The sequence below is a fragment of the Notechis scutatus genome, chromosome 2, assembly GCF_049901735.1.
Source record: "Notechis scutatus isolate UNSWTSFEM ecotype Mainland chromosome 2, rNotScu1.2, whole genome shotgun sequence".
NCBI lineage: Eukaryota > Metazoa > Chordata > Lepidosauria > Squamata > Elapidae > Notechis > Notechis scutatus.
In genome coordinates, this window is record NC_142010.1 from 69359241 (window position 1) to 69376243 (window position 17003).

Below are 17003 nucleotides of genomic sequence, written 5' to 3' on the forward strand. Positions count from 1 at the left end.
TGTGTGTATGTGTGTGTGTATGTATGTATATGTGTATATATATATATATATAATTTTTTTTAAGAAAAAAATTAAAAAGTTGAACTGGATATATATCTTTTTAGCCTGATTGTTACTAGCTTCCTAGTCTAATCTCTCAAGAGTTTGCTGCTGCTTGTTTCAGTTTGAGGTACCTGATTGTGAGCTCTTAAATAGTGATTATTATAATAAAGAGACAGGCTTGTAAAAATAAAAAAAGGAAACTGCTGTTTTAAGTGGTGCCTTAGTGGCGATCAGTAAAGCTGATTTGAAAATTATCCCCCTGTAGAAATTATTGTTCCTTTGTTTAGTTCTAGCTGCAGGATGGCACTGAATATGATCAAGAATGTCAAGATATCTCTGCCATTTACTCCGGAACCTCCTCTTACTCCTGTGTTGAATCTCTCTTGGGATTTCCAAAACCTTAGCACTTTAGCAGGGTAATTTTTTTTCTCCTGTTTGATACAATAATGTGGGGTGGAATATTTTCTTTTTTTCCAAAGGCATGGCACAGAATTAGCTGGGAAGCTAATCTGAAATTTTAATTCTTTTTAAACAATCATACTAGGAATACTGTATGCCCAAGAACTATGGCAGTCAATTTATAAAAGTTCCTAAATCCATCCTTAGATAATATATTTAGTTTTAGGAAAAGAAACATAGTTAAAACATGAATAAGTGATCTCCAGGTCTTCACCAGACATAAGTAGGTATAACAAATGTGCATATTGGGTTACTATAGTTACTTTATAATAAAGCTCAGATAACATGCCAACTTTGAAAATGAGTGCACTTAGTTTGGTAATTGGATAAGACGGTTTATGAACTACCTGTAATTCATCCTGTATGCAATCTTGCTTGTTAAACAAGCCCAAGACCAATTTTAGATGGTCAGAGAGGGTGACTTTTCACGAATCCTCTATTTAAACAGCAGGAAATGGTAAAGAGTAATAAATTGCAGTTTTGAATTGGAGAAGAAGAAGATGATTTTTAAAAATTCCATTTTGGGGTTCTGTTTTACATCTGATATGGGAGCCATAAGGTTTAGTTCACTGTATATAGACAAACTTAGCTATTTTCTGACTTCTCTATATTGGTTTCAGTGACACTTGACTATGTTGGCTTTGATACAATCAATAGTCTTAAGTAGCATCTTAGGCTAGATGTTATCGTCTCAAGATATATTAAAATGTAGAAAACAGTTTTCAAATATAATCTGTCAGTTGATGTATGAGACTGTCTAGGGGTGTTCATCCTAATAAAACAAATATGTCTATTTCAATGGTGTAATGGTAATTTCTGTGGATTTCAGTGTGCATTGCTAGTGTGTGTGTGTGTGTACATGTGTATCTACCTGCCTGTTCATAATTTGTAGGGACACACCAAGACGTTGCTTAGATCTGTCCAATATCAGCAGCAGAGAAGAGGAAATTGCTTTCTCCTTCAGTCAGTCCCCAGGAGCACAGGAGATTGGTAATAATTGCTGCCTGCTGTAGAGTTTTAGTTCTGCTATTAGTAAGCAATTTGAGCAGCATGCAGGTAGTCCTCAACTTACTACAACTTACAACTTACAACACTTCATTTAGTGATTGGTCAGTGGCACTGAAAAAAGTAATTTATGGCCGTTTTTCACACTTACAACCCTTGCAAGCATCCTCATGGCCATGTGATAAAAATGTGGATGCTTGGCAACTGATTCATATTTATGACAGTTGCAGTATTCAGAGTCATGTGATTTTGCGACCTGACAGATTCACTTAACCAGATTCACTTAACAACCGTGTTGCTAACAATTGCAGTGATTCACTTAACAACTGTGATAAGAAAGGTCATAAAATGAGGCAAAATTAACAAATGTCTCACTTAGCAACATAAATTTTGGGCTCAATTGTGGTTGTAACTCGAGGACCACCTGTATACACCTCTAAAAACAAGTTTTGTTGTCATAGACAAATCAGTTCATCTATTATATCAGGGGGGTCAAACTCACGTCCTGCCATGATGTATCATGACATAAATGGTATGGGCATGACGAGTTTGACAGCCCTCTATTATATCAACTCTAGTATTCTAACCAGTTTAGGCAATTACTAAAACTAAAGCTATGAGAAATTCTGTCTTAAATTGATTTTTCGTAATCTTAAATCCGGTTATCTGTATTATCTATTTTATTTAATATATTTGTTTCCCAAGGCAGTATATTGATACGTTTATAGAACATAACAAACCTAGCTATAAACCCAAGCCAGATATCCATGTAAATTTCACTGCTATATTCCAGATTTACAAAAAGTGTAGAGATATTTGCCTGCACATACAGCTGCCTCTCTTATCTACTGAAATACAGTATTCCAATTACCGTTTACTCCCAAGAAATATAGTTTATAAAATTCCATTTTTTAAAAAAATTACAAATTATTCCTTGATTTCACTACTTATATTAACTTTGTAATTATATGATAAGCTTGGTTTTATAGAGTTATGTGGTTTCTTATGTGATAGGCATGTATTTATGGTTTGGGGGACTCTAGCAATATCTTAAACAACTGAATATATTTTGCAACCCTATATTCCATATTGATTGGACATCTTTAGCTGAACCAGGATAACTAATTTTCAGATATGAAAGATGACTTAATCTGTTCACTCTGATTTAGATTCCTTAAGCTCAAGTGTATGTACTATTTAATAGCATAACTATTCCTAGGTTTTCAGGTTTCTATTTTCTCACTTTGTGACTTGCAGATAAAACTAACTTAACAGAATTCCAGGATCAGCTGTAAGTTCTACCTACTGATTTTGTAGCTTAACTATATTAACTTTATGGAGCAGTGGTATTATAGGAACCATTCTTGGGGGGCCCAAAATTACCCATGCTGCTGCACTCTGCACCAGTTGTAACTTCCAAAGGTTCTTCAAGGATAGCCCCACAACACAGTTATTTTTATCTAACATATGGTGCAAACCAAGCCAACTGTGATTTATTCAATAAACTGTTGAATGGTTAAATGAAACATAACATATCCCAATATGTGAACCAGGTACCCATTGTCAGCGGGTGCACAGGAGTAGATTGGGGAGTATGCTAAATTTTTACTCAGTTCATACCAATGATCTCTCACTAGTTCTCTTTTTCTCTCAGCAGAGACTCAGCGAAGCAGTGTGTGCAGTTGCTCCAGGTATTTCCTTTCTGCTATGATGGAGTTTAGTTACCTTATGAGAGGCTTTTTAGGTGAATCTGAGAACCAGGAGCACTAATTGTTGATGCTCTTAAGTGTTATATAAATCAACAGACAGACATACCAAACCAGAACTTGACAGTACCATTCATTTCCCTTGATATTTTAGCCTGAGGTATTGTGCAGCACACCAAGTTACCTCCAGCAAATTAGCGGGGAAATTCGGTGTCTTTCAGTGAACAAGAGAAATGTGAGTATCTATTGTAACAGACGGGCTTTTCTATAAGTACCCATAACCTTCTGCCAAGATCCAGGTAGATCTTTCTGCTTCATGGCAGTGATGTCCACCCTAATTTTTATGATATGGAAAAAAAATATGGATGATGCTTTCCAGAAGCAAATTGCAGATATTTCTGAGGGTCATGGGGGGATTTGAGATTATAGTTAACTCAATATCTATTGTAACCACATTTTGTAATTGTAACCATAGAAAATGGTTGAGCCATAAGGTTAAGCCAGTTTCCAAGCACCCAAAATGTGATCACATGATGGGGGAGTGCGGCCATTTTAACTTCGAAATCAAGTTAAAAGTACCTTTGGGAAGGTGGTTCCTTCATAACTTTGAACAGTCTCTGAGAACTACCTGCTTATTCTGGTAGCTCTTAACAGATTTTTGCTGATTAGGACTAAATGATGAGTTTTTACAATTTGAGCATTAATAAGGGCTGAGATGAAAGGAAGTGTTTATTTTTACTGAAATAGTGCAGAAGGTGTTAAGTTACTGAAGTTGGTTATACTTGCCTGGAGGAAGGTGAGGATCAGTGGTGCAAAGTGGCAGGGGGGAAAAGGCAAGTTTTGTTGGCATTAAAAGAAATATATTTTTTTAGATGAGATAGATTTTCTTTATGTTTGTCAACCCCCACTTTCATTATTACATACAATTTTGGCACCATATTTTAAAAAGAATTCAGAAGATTCAAAGAAAAGCAATGAAGAAGCCATAGGAAAAAAGACCAGTTTCAATATTTTGGTTTGGAAGATTTGAATACAACATGACTGTATTTTGGGACACATTAATCAAAGCACATATCCATTAGATACAGGTGCTTCTTGACTTACAATCGCAATCAGGACCAGAACTTCCATCACTAAATGGTACAGTTGCTAAATGAGTCATCATGAGACCACACCCAGTTTTGCCATGGTTGTTAAGCATATCGCACAGTCATTAATCAGATTGCTTGTTGGAAGCCGGCTGAGAAGGTCAGAAATGGCAATCATGGCCTTGGGACGCTGCAACCATTGTAAATATGAGCCATACCCAGATCACGATCACACAGCTGCAGGTCGTAAGTGCAAAGACTGTCAGTCATTTTTTCAGTGCCATCATAATTTTGAATGGTTGTTAAATGAACGGTCATCAGTCAAGGACCATCTGTAGAGTAAATGTTTGCATATTTGAAAACTGGTGGATTTCATCTGTAATTGGTTTTCTTTCCAGAAAGCAGAGGATTTAATGGACTGTGAGATGAAATCTCTTGGCAGCCCAATAGATGCTTCCGGAATCCCAGAAGCCTTGGATGGCTTTTCTGAGGAGCTCTGTTCCAGTGAAAAAGAAGAAATTGAGGTGAGAAGCAGGGGTGGGATTCTGCCGGTTCGGACCAGTTCGGGTGAACCCCTAGCTCCGAAGATCAGCTGGGAGCCAACCAGTTCGCTCCCACAATCATGTGGGCCTGCCCAGCCACCCTTGCCTTGTACTGACCCTTATTGTCCCAGCTGATCAGTGCAGAAGAGCGGATTGCTACTCCTCAGCTGTGTTACTTCCCTGAAGTAACGTAGCAGGTAAGGATTTTTACATTGCTGTTAATGCACGCGCACGAAGCATGCAATCGCCAAACCGGTCGTTATACCAGCAGCATCCAACCCTTGGTAAGAAGGATGAGTTAAAAGTCACTTTGTGGGCAGTTGTATTCATTTCAAAAAAAGACCAGAGAAAGCAAGTAGAGATTGCCAACCATGAATGGCAATAATGCCAAGTAATAGCAGTGTTGGGTCTGATCTGCTGCAAGGCTGGAGGAAGAGCCTTTGATGAGGGCTATCGGAGTGATCTTTGAGGAAATTGGAGGTTGGAGCTTGTATTCCGTTACACTGATGCATTTTCAAACATTAGAGAAAAATGGCTAGGTATCTTGTTCAAAGGGTAGGTTTAAATGCAGTATTCCAAGACACTACAGGTAGTCCTCAACTTACAACAGTTCTTTTAGTGACCATTTGAAGTTACAACAGTACTGAGGGGAAAAATGACATGACCATTTTTCACACAACCGTTGCAGCATCTCCATGGATACATGATCAAAATTCAGATGCTTGGCAACTGACTCATATTTATGATGGCTGTAGTGTCCCGAAGGCATGTGATTAGTTTTTGCTACCTTCTGAGAAGCAGAGTCAATGGGGAAGCCAAATTCATGTAACAACCATGTTATTAATTTTAAGTGCACTGATTCACTTAGCAAACTGTGGTAAGAAACATCATAAAATGGGGCAAAACTCACTTTACAAATGCCTCACTTAGCCAACAGAAATTTTGAGCTCCCAATTGTCGTAAGTTGAGAACTACCTGTATAAATATCTAATGCTCAAGATTGTCATAGTGGTGGTGAGAAGTTTATACATTTTATCGCAAGGAGAAGATTCAGCCTTGACTTGGGACTGATTTTTAAAACCTAGATATAATTCAGTTTATTTGTTGGAACTGGCTAAATTTTTAATAATTCATTCAAACCCCCAGAGTAGCATGCTAGAATAAGAAAAGTTCATTCATTCTGGGGTTTCAATAATGAGTTTTTAGATTTTCTACTCCAGTAATTTCAGTCACAGCCTGCAACATATCTCAAAATGTTGAACACTGGAAGAGATTCTTTGAACCACTTCTATTTCTCTTCTGCCAGATAAAAATGAACATCCCTAATTAGAGCTTGCTCCAAAGTCCAGCAGAAGTTCTTATACTGGCTGCTATTCATTTGTCATGAGTTCTAGAGCTGAATCACCTCAGAAATACCTCCCTTTCTGTACTGTATCTGTAGATTACTAAATGAATATTGATGTAAGTACAGGTAGTCCTCGACTTATGACCACAATTGAGCTCAACATTTCTGTTGCTAAGCAAAACATTTGTTAAGTAAATTTTTTCTCATTTTACGACCTTGCCACTGTTGTTAAGAGAATCAGTGCAGTTGTTAAGTTAGTAACATGGTTGCTAAGTGAATCTGGCTTCCCCATTGACTTTGCTTGTCCAAAGGTCACAAAAAGTGACCACATGACCCCGAGATACTGCAACCATTATAAATATGAGTTAGTTGCCAAACGCCTGAACTTTGGTCATGTACCCATGGGAATGCTGCAGTGGCTGTAAGCATGAAAAACGATCATAAATCACATTTTTCACTGCCACTGTAACTTCAAATGATCACTTAATTAACTGTTATAATTTGAGGACTACCTGTACTAAAATATAGTCATTCCTTCATCCCAAAATTTTTGTTTTTGTTAGACCCACGTAGCCATCCTTTCTTTCCTTGTGCATTTCCTCATAACTTTGACCACAGTGGGATGAGAAAATGATCCAGATTGGGAAAGTGGAAAGTGGGCAGAATCACAGTCCTGTAGAGTATGAAATTGCCACTCAAATGCTGGCAGAATTAAAGGAAAGGTGGTATTTTTGTTAATAGAAGTGGTTCTACATTTGCCACTCTTCTGCTTCTGTATAATGAAATAGCTCAGGTTCAGCAAACATAGCCAGATGAAGAAGAGGACTGAGAATATTTTGTAAGATGAGCTTCCCCAGTTGAAATCCTTCTTTTGTACAACTATTAAAGCTGTAAGTGCCTAATGTTCTCTTTTCATCTGGCAATTCTAATTTTTTTAATGCTCTGTTTTCTCCTGTGATTCCTCCATAGAAGTCCTTTTCTGCCCACCACTCTAGCATGGCTGCCTTGTTGTCTGGACCTCTCCGTGCTCAGGACATCAATATCAATGGGGTAAACGGGGATTTTTTAAAAATCAGCCATTTAGTTAACTCGGGCTGTTGCCTTGTAGCCAACAGCAAGTAACAGCTTGTCTTCCAAATGATCCGGTCTGAAAACAACAGCATCTAAAGGCTCAAATGTTTAATGTGTTTATGGCTAGTTCATTAAAACAATTTGTGGGCTGATTTGCAAGGCTTTTGCAAAACTGAAGCTGTCAGACTCATCTCATAGAGCTAGCAATAGTACAGTTGTTAGAAGTATAGTTGATAGAAAAAAATATATCGATCAGCCCATCCTCCTTAATGCGACTGATGAAGTCAAATGTAGTGTCCTTTCTTCCTTCTATCTTGATCTCCATGTTTGTTTGCACATTTAGCAGGTCTTCATGAACAAGAGCTACCTTTTCCGATCTCCATCTCTGCCAGCAAAACTAAACAGACCTGACTCAAAGAGGACAGTGAAAAGCTACGATGATGAAACTCCAGCGAAGGTGACATGGAAGTGCAGCCCAATCCAAGAAGGGCCAGATGGGGTAAGAAACGACAGTTAATCCTCATATCCAGGACCTTTTCCCTAAATTCCTGGGTTTTGGTATCAAGGCTAGAATGATCAATAGAATAGAATAGAATAGAATAGAATAGAATAGAATAGAATAGAATAGAATAGAATAGAATAGAAATATAGAATATAGAATATAGAATATAGAATATAGAATATAGAATATAGAATAGACTATAGAATAGAATAGGAATATAGAATATAGAATAGAATAGACTATAGAATAGAAGGAATGAATGGAATGGAATGGAATGGAATAGAATAGAATAGAATAGAATAGAATAGAATAGACTAGAATAGACTAGAATAGACTAGAATAGAATAGAATAGAATAGAATAGAATATAGAATATAGAATATAGAATATAGAATATAGAATAGAATAGACTATAGAATAGAATAGAATAGGAATATAGAATAGAATAGACTATAGAATAGAAGGAATGAATGGAATGGAATGGAATAGAATAGAATAGAATAGAATAGAATAGAATAGAATAGAAATATAGAATATAGAATATAGAATATAGAATATAGAATATAGAATAGAATAGACTATAGAATAGAATAGAATAGAATAGAAGGAATGAATGGAATAGAAATAGAATAGAAATAGAATAGAAATAGAAATAGAATTCTTTATTGGTCAAGTGTGGTTGGACACACAAGGAATTTGTCTTGGTGTAAATACTCTCAGTATACATAAAAGAAAAGATACATTCATCAACTATGTCAAGAATAGGTAGGGAAGCACAGGTATTTTTCTCTTGTTCAAATAGAAGGTAACAAACAGCCAAGATGTTTAGAGGAATCTTGCTGGCCAGAAATCTGTTTATTACAGCATTATGTTTCATCCACTGATGAGCAGAAACACCCAGTTTACACATTTGATAGGGCTAACTATTTTACTTTTTTCCCAAACAACTGGCATTTAAGACATGATGCATTAGATTCAACAATAATCTACAGGCCTGCTATCCCTGTATCTTCCTTGAGCTAATTAGATTCCGATGATGTTCAGGCTACTTTGTAATTCCCAGCACAGCAGGATTACAGGTAGTTCTAAATCAGGGATGTCAAACTCACATCATCACGGTGGCATCATGTGACGTATCGGAACTTTCACCCCTTTTGCTAAACTGGGTGTGGGCATGGCCAGGATATGATGCATCCAGCCTATTCAATTTAGAGCAATGGTCACCAACCAGTGAGAAAATTTTGATGCTCCGCAGAGAAATGTCACCCCCAGAGCACTCCCCAAAGCAATTAATCCAGTCTGTGTGGGAACACAAGGCTGCGCCACCCATGTGGCCTGCGGGAACCCTCCCTGCCCTCTCACTCCTTACCTGGCAAATTTGCCTGCTAAGTTGCTATTTTTTCTTTTTTCTTTTCCAACCATCAGCTGTTCTGCTGTGCCAGATTTAGATTATCTAGAAAGCAGGAAATCGTTGGATCTAATCTTTATATCTTCGGCTCTGCTTTTAAGCAGAGCCGAACCTCCCTTAGGACTGAAGGTTCTATTATTCAGTGCAGACTCAGCTAGCCAATGGCAGAAACACAGATCTCTAAGTGATTCTGTGAGCAACTCAATCTGCCTGCCTGCTTTGCCTGATTTTGGGTAAAAGTTGCTCTTTTTTAATAAAAAATTCAATATTTATATAGATATTTATAATATTTACATACAAGCCATGCCCAGCCAGTCACATGACCACCAAGTCACTCTCACAAATTAGGCCACACCCAAGAACCGGTTGTTAAGAAATTTGAATCCCACCCCTGCCTCTGTGTTTGTGTGTGTGTGTGAGAGAGAGAGAGGGAGGGAGGGAGGGAGGGAGGGAGAGACAGAGAGAGGTTAGATCAGATCTCTCTCTCTCTCTCTCTCTCTCTCTCTCTCTCTCTCTCTCCCCTCCCCCCCACTAACGTCAGCAAGCCACCGTCAGTCAAAATTCATATTAGTGGTCCCTGGGATTTAATATTATGAGTTTGGTAGTCCCTGAGGTCCAAAAGGTAGGCGACCCCTGATTTAGAGAGCCTCTTGGTCTTTATTTTTAATTTAGCATCCCAAATAATTTTGCATTTAAAAGGCACCAATCCCAACACTGGTCCTTAAAGAATTCTTCCTTGTAACTCTTGTCATTAGGATAATTGTCCACTTACCCCCAATCTCTGCCTTAAAAATGAATGGTTTAAATCTTTTTATCATTAAGTTCTTCATGGTCTGTTTTGTAATATTTATTGTCCATTTGTATTTTCACTATGTGTTTTGTTTTTATTTGGTTAAGAATTTTTCTTTAACTGAAGTTTCCTTGTCACTCATATAATTTCTTACATGATTATTAATTGTACAGGGATCCTCCTGTATTTATTGGGACTGTTTTTGATCCTAGTTCTATTTACACTTATGGTTTAAATTCAATGGTTTTGCTCAGACTGACAGTTGAATCAGTCAATGAACATCAAGGGTTTCATTACGCTTGTATCCAAGCTTTCATCTAGTATTAAATATTTCAATTCTCCCGCTTTGACACAGATCTTTGTATTTTTTGTAGAAATATTTAACTATGTTATTAACTATATATTTAACTTTATTATCTCAAGCTTCCTCATGCACAGAAGACTGATCCTCGCAGTTATTTGTCTGCATACGTATTGATGGATTGCCTGCTTGTTTATAGGTTATGCTTTTGAAGAAAACAGCCTCCCTTTCTGACATCAAGATCACCAGAGCCCTTGATCAAGACCAAGGCTTCAGGCAGTTAATTGGTGATTTCTCTAACGTAGGTGCCTTCTTGTTTCTCTGATTCTTTTTTTGGGTGGGTAGGAAGAAGAATGTTGACTTTGTCCATGTTATGCTATCCCAAACCTTCCTCCTAATAATTGAACAATGCTGAAACAGTTATTCTGTACTGTTCAGTCTAAGCAGTGATGAAAAGTTTGTCAGTATGGGAAATCTGATTATGTGTTGGCAGACAAGACCTACCATCTGGTAGGTAACAGATTAGAAGAGCTGTTTGTCATGTCCTACAGCTGGATGATTAAGACTTCCAGTTAAGAATTGTGTAAGTAGCAGCACACGCTAGCATAAAGACGCTACTTCACTTTTAGAAATTCAGATAGACATGATTCTAATCCATCAAACTCAAATGCAAAGTCCCTTCTGTAACGGTGTGATGTAAGACTCATATGTGGTTGGCCATTCTCACAGATTACCAGAGAACTCTGAAATGGACACTAAACCAACCTGAAATATTCTTCTAACTTTTGAGCATGTTTTATTGTAGGGTTAGGAGTTTAATGTGACCCCCTCTTTCCATTCTCAAACAATTCTTAAGGTTAACACTACTCTGTAGTAGTTAGTGTGATGCCAGCATAAGATAGCTGCCAGAATGCCATTAATAGATTTATATTTTGATTTTTTTTTAGTACTCAACTAAAAGTGCACATTAATTTTTCTCAGATCCAATGAATCTTAAATTAATGTTCTTAATATATCTAGAGCTTATTTCTGAAAAGAAGCATTAGAATAACTATAGAAAATGGAGTCTGTAATGTTATTAGTTATTACATTATCCTGCATTCAGTTTAAAACAATAGTTACAAGAGCAAAATAGTGAAAAGTGATTGCAAACAAATTCTAAATCTGCCTGGATGAGCCTAGTAAAATAGAGCATCGCTTATATTAAATTTGAGCAAAGCAATATCTCTGATACCAATACATAAATAGTCATCCAGATATAGAAGTTGCATGAACTGGTACAATAATAATCAGAAACTATGGGCAACCCCCCCCCATACTTTTAAATAATAAGTTTGTTTCTTCAAATTTATTTGTAATAATGCACTCCATGCTGCTTTTTTACCCTTGTCACATCCTGCTATTGTCATTTTGTGATCCTGATTATTTGAATAATATGAATACTATAGTATATTGTGGTGGTGTTATTACAGTGCAGTCTTGAGCAACTTGCAATAATCTCCACCATGATACTAGTCACAGTAAACTATCTTTATTTGGCTTTGAAAAATTAGAAACTCCCACAAGGGAGGATACCAAATGTTCATTGACATTACATATGTAAGAACAAAGCAAATATGTAAGAACAAAATGGGAGGGTAAGAAGTGATAGTAAATGGATTTTCAGATCAAAACTTTTCAGGCAATAATTTTCCACAGTGCAATTTTCCACAGTGCCTGAAATAGCTCAGAAAAAACAATCTTAGTATATGGCCCAAACAATTATACTGCCTTCAAAACACGTAGGACATTTTGAATAGGGAATTATGATGTATATTTATTATTATCTTAATATACATGTAGGTGAAATGTTTGCGAATTTACTTCAGGGCATTTTCTCCTGAATCCGGTGCATCTTATTTCCCAGCAATCGCATTCAGGATTATTTTGCTGGTGTTAGGGCTTATCTTGCTGAGGCTTGAAAAAGCTAGAGGATCTTTTGAATTGTAGAAATTTTAAACATTAAATGTGATTGTGTTTCTCTAGGTCTATGCATTGCCAACAGTCACAGGAAGGCATTCAGATCTGAGATATATCACTGCAGATACTGTAAGCAATCATACCTGTTCATATATCTGACTTCCTCTTTCCATTTTGATTTTGCAAATATGTTTTCACAGGTCAGCTGAATTCTAGCTGTACCTCCTTTTCATTAGGGTCACTTGGTTCTGTAAAAGTTTCAGAAGATAGCTGAAAGGATCTTGCTGTAGTCAGTACCTAATCAAGCAAGCTTCTCTGTCCTTAACATTCTTCTGTGGAGTATCTAAGGGATTTTAGCTACACCATAGTCTCCATGTTTATTCAACTCTCCAGCCAAAATGCTTGGGATAGCATTTATTCTTTGTCTTCATAATAACTCTGTGAGCTAAGTAAAACTTAAGAGATGAAGATTACGTCAGTGTGGGTGCCATTCTTTTCTTTTTACAGATGGTAGCGCTGCTCCACAATCAATTTCAAAGCCTTATAGAGAAGTTCTACATTATTGACTGCCGCTATCCCTATGAATATCATGGGGGTCACATCAAGGTGAGGGAATCATATTCTGGATGAATCGTGTTCTGCAAAGGAACTCATATGTGTAACATGCTTGAGGAATGTCTTAATAGCAGCCTTCCCGGTCTGGTGGCCTTCAGTTATGTTGAAGTAGAACCCCCAGCCATCCCTACCTGGCACAGTCTGTGGCCTACTGATAGCAGAGGTCCATATTTTGTTTCTTTTTACAGGGGGCCTTGAATATTCACAGACAAGATGATTTATTTGAACTTTTCCTGAGGAAACCTCTGCTTCCATCATCACCTCAGAAGCGCCTCATCCTTGTATTCCATTGTGAATTTTCTTCTGAAAGGGGTCCCAAGATGTGAGTGTGGACCACAGCGGGCTGTGGGGGTGGAGGGGACTTTTTGGAAAAGGGAAACAGGTGAAGTCCCTAGATAGGCAGGATAACCAGTTGCCTTGCTGTGAAGGTGTCGTTACCTGAGAGAGGAAGACCGAACCATGAATGAATATCCTGCCCTGCACTATCCTGAACTTTATGTCCTCCAAGGTGGTTACAAGGAGTTCTTTCTAGAAAACAAGGTAACAATGAGACAAAGACTATTGTTATATATTGTAGAAATGCATTTTATCTGTCAGATGATGACGATTCCAACAATAGCAAAGATCATATTTTCTTTCAGTATTCCATATCTTTTTACCTAGATTGATTTTAAACTAAGAAACCTTAATAAAGAACCCTTGAACAATATAGTACAGTAATAAAAATGAAAATCTGGCTAGTAAAGAAGCAGTTAAGAATTAGATATTATTTGTATAAAAATTCAGCCAATTTAATGCTTTTAATTAATTAGCACCAGGAAAATTTCTGGATATTCCATTTCAGGTAAGGTCTTAATCTCTATTTGCTTCTGGAAAAGATACATCATAGAAAGGTTTCCATCACTTATTTTAACGTTTAGATTTCTACATAGTGCTGCCTATTTTGATTCAAGCTGCAGAGTGCTTATAGAGACTGAAACCAGCACTTTGAAATGAGTCAAGTTCTTTTAAAATGAGAAAAATATTCTGTTTGACAAAAAATGTGGTATTTTGTATAAACAGAAGTCTACAAGTTGTTTTCAGAGGCAGCCCCATGGACAATACATGCCTTGGTCTAATCCAGCACTCTGCATTTCCCAGGGTGGAGCTATAGGCAGATTGTTGGGCAAAGATTTACTTGATACTGTCCCTTTCTGGATTATGTTCAAATTTACCCTCAGTTAAGAGGACACTATTAGGAAAAGTGTGTGGCAATCTTATGCTTAAAGAATCTTTAAGAACAGAAAAATTTTGCATCTTGTAATTACCAAAAAAAAGAATACAATTATAAAACAACTAAATATCCTTTTCATATGCACTATGAGAGGTAAAAGTGCTGGATTAGAAAGTAGAGACCCAGGTTCAGATTCCCAAAGCCATGAAGCTTATAGGGCAAATCGCATGCTTTCAAATTTATCCACACAGGGTAGTTGATGCAGGATATAGAAAAAGAAAAAGAAAGTGCTTGGAACTATGTACCCATAGTGAGGCGCTTTGAGAAATCGAAGGAAGATTTCACACATTACTTGTGTTTGGTTTGGAACATCTAGATCCAGATTTGGGAAGGAATGGCATCGAAGAATGACACTGGAATTTTATTTTTGCACTCTGTAAGGCAGAGGTGGGCAACTATGGCCCCTTTATGACGTGGACTTCAACACCCAAAATTCCTGAGCTAGCATGGCTTGCTCAGGAATTCTGGGAATTGAAGTCCATAATTCATAAAAGGGCCATAGTTGCCCACCCCTGCTGTAAGGCATCCAGAGTCACAATACAGTGGAACAGCTTATAAATTCCATAGATGACTAAATAAATGGAAAAGCAACATGCCTAGATATGGGCTTTTCCTCTTATCCCATTAGTATCTTTCCTGTTTTCTAAACGTTTAATGGAAACAAATTACAAGATTTTACTTGTTTTCCCCCTATGAATCAAAGAGCCATAATATACTGATTCTCTTTTTTTGAAGTTGTATGTTGTTATTTTTGTGACTAATTGTTGTGATTAACTAAATTGTGGGCTTTAAATTATGGGAATATATATCATTAAAGAGGACGTGGTGGCTCAGTGGCTAAGACCCTGAGCTTGTCGATCAGAAAGGTCGGCAGTTCAGCGGTTCAAATCCCTAGCACCGCGTAACAGAGTGAGCTCCCGTTACTTGTCCCAGCTTCTGCCAACCTAGCAGTTCGAAAGCATGTAAAAATGCAAGTAGAAAAATAAGGACCACTTTGGTGGGAAGGTAACAGCGTTCCGTGCGCTTTCGCCATTTAGTCATGCCAGCCACATGACCACGGAGACGTCTTCAGACAGCACTGACTCTTTGGGTTTGTAACAGAAATGAGCACCGCCCCCTCGAGCCAGAAACGACTAGCACGCATGTGCGAGGGGAACCTTTACCTTTATATCATCGTTGATCTCCTTTTCTGATAGGATCTATGTGAACCACAGAGTTACTGTCCCATGGATCACCAGGATTTCAAGGCAGAGATGGTCAAGTTCCATGTTAAAAGCAAGACCTGGGCAGGGGAACGGAGGCGCAGAGATCACATTGTTCGTCTCATGAAGCTATGAGTTCACAGCCAGGAGGAGACGGCCTCCCAAGAGAGTTCCTTGGCCCAAGGAAAAGCTGCAGCATCTGTAAAACGTGCTGAGAGGCTAAGAAAGTGAGCTTGCCAGGACCAAGCAACCCTGGCAGTGGTTACAATGAGGAGTGCTCCAAAATGCAGAGATCCCTAGTTTGAAAGTACGGTGGCCAAGTGTGGACATTCCTAATGGAACCACCTCAGCAAAACTGGCAATGGCCCCTGTGAGAAACAATGCCTAGAATGTCTCCTAAAGCAGCAGGCTGAGCTGCTTTGTAATCCAGACTTGAGCTAGTTTTCAGAGGGAGACTTAATTCCTTTTAAATGTTACTTTAAGTTTTTGGGCCGTGAGTGCCTCATTTTAATGGAAGAATAAACTGTTCTGGAAGATTATCAAATGTTGTTTATGTATTTCGTTTTGTATGCATATGTAAGTAATAGCCTTAGTAGCTGAAAAATCAAACGCTCATTTGGAACGATACCATCCAGGTGAGAAGGTGAGAAGAAAAAGCATGAGGCATTTCATACTTGTTTTCTTTCAAGGGTTATCTTCTTCTTAAGAAGAATATCTTAGCAATGAGTGATTTGGTATATAGAAAAGTATAATAAGCTGCTATGGCGCATACCTTCAGATTTTGTAAAATTGCCATTCCAGGTGAATCACTTCTTTTTGGCAGTTCTGGAAAAATGTTTTTTAATGATCGCATACACGAACAATTGTAATTCTGGACAAAAATAAAATTACATATTCAAACTTATTCTAAGTTGATACTTCTTCAGACAATAAAGGTGACAAGGTAATCTCTCAAATAAGTACATTCACAATATTGTAAAATTTTAGAGCAGAGGTCTCCAAACTTGGCAACTTTAAGACTTGTGGACTTCAGCTCCCAGAATTCTCCAGCCAGCTATGCTAGCTGGAAAATTCTGGGAGATGGAAGTCCACAAGTCTTAAAGTTGCCAAGTTTGGGGACCCCTGTTTTAGAGGCTTATTGTAATTACCAAGGTGGCTTTCCTCAAATGCTTCTCCCCTCATCCCTTCAAGACAATGTAATGAGGTAGATTAGATCGAGTATCTCTTGCCCGCAAGTGCTGCTACTATCTCCATTAAATCCCACTAACATGTTCTTGGACTTACGTGAAAAGAAGAGTTATACAGGTAGTCCTCAACTTAGGACCACTATTGAGCCCAAAATTTATGTCACTAAGTGAAAATTTTGTTAAGTGAGGTTTTGCCCCATTTTACGAGCTTTCTTGCCACATTTGTTAAGTGAATCGTAGCAGTTCTTAAGTTAGTAACACAGTTAAATGAACTTTTATTCCACATTGCTTGCCAGAAGGTCGCAAAATGTGATCACATGACCCTTGGACACTGCAACCGTCATAAATATGAACCAGTCGCCCAGCCTCCAAATGTAATTTACATCAGGGGTCTCCAACCTTGGCAACTTTAAGACTTGTGGACTTCAACTCTCAGAATTCTGGGAGTTGAAGTCTACAAGTCCTAAAGTTGCCAAAATTGGAGACCCCTGATTTACATGACCACGGGG

The 17003-nt window shown here is 37.8% G+C and overlaps 1 protein-coding gene across 2 annotated transcripts; it reads left to right on the plus strand.

Annotated features, from left to right (window-relative positions):
• Nucleotides 1–267: 267 nt before the first annotated feature.
• On the plus strand, nucleotides 268–16081 carry CDC25C (cell division cycle 25C). Of its 2 annotated transcripts, none has more exons than XM_087955044.1 (14): nucleotides 268–458; nucleotides 1394–1491; nucleotides 2764–2797; nucleotides 3161–3197; nucleotides 3367–3447; nucleotides 4699–4824; nucleotides 7157–7237; nucleotides 7602–7757; nucleotides 10458–10559; nucleotides 12284–12346; nucleotides 12725–12823; nucleotides 13021–13154; nucleotides 13261–13372; nucleotides 15302–16081. In XM_087955044.1, the coding sequence occupies exons 1-14, from the start codon at nucleotides 343–345 to the stop codon at nucleotides 15440–15442; spliced, it is 1380 nt and encodes a 459-aa protein (XP_087811170.1). In that variant the 5' UTR covers nucleotides 268–342; the 3' UTR covers nucleotides 15443–16081. The 2 variants fall into 2 exon arrangements, with proteins under 2 accessions (XP_087811170.1, XP_087811171.1); XM_087955045.1 differs by having other exon boundaries at nucleotides 3164–3197.
• The last annotated feature ends 922 nt before the right edge of the window (nucleotides 16082–17003 follow it).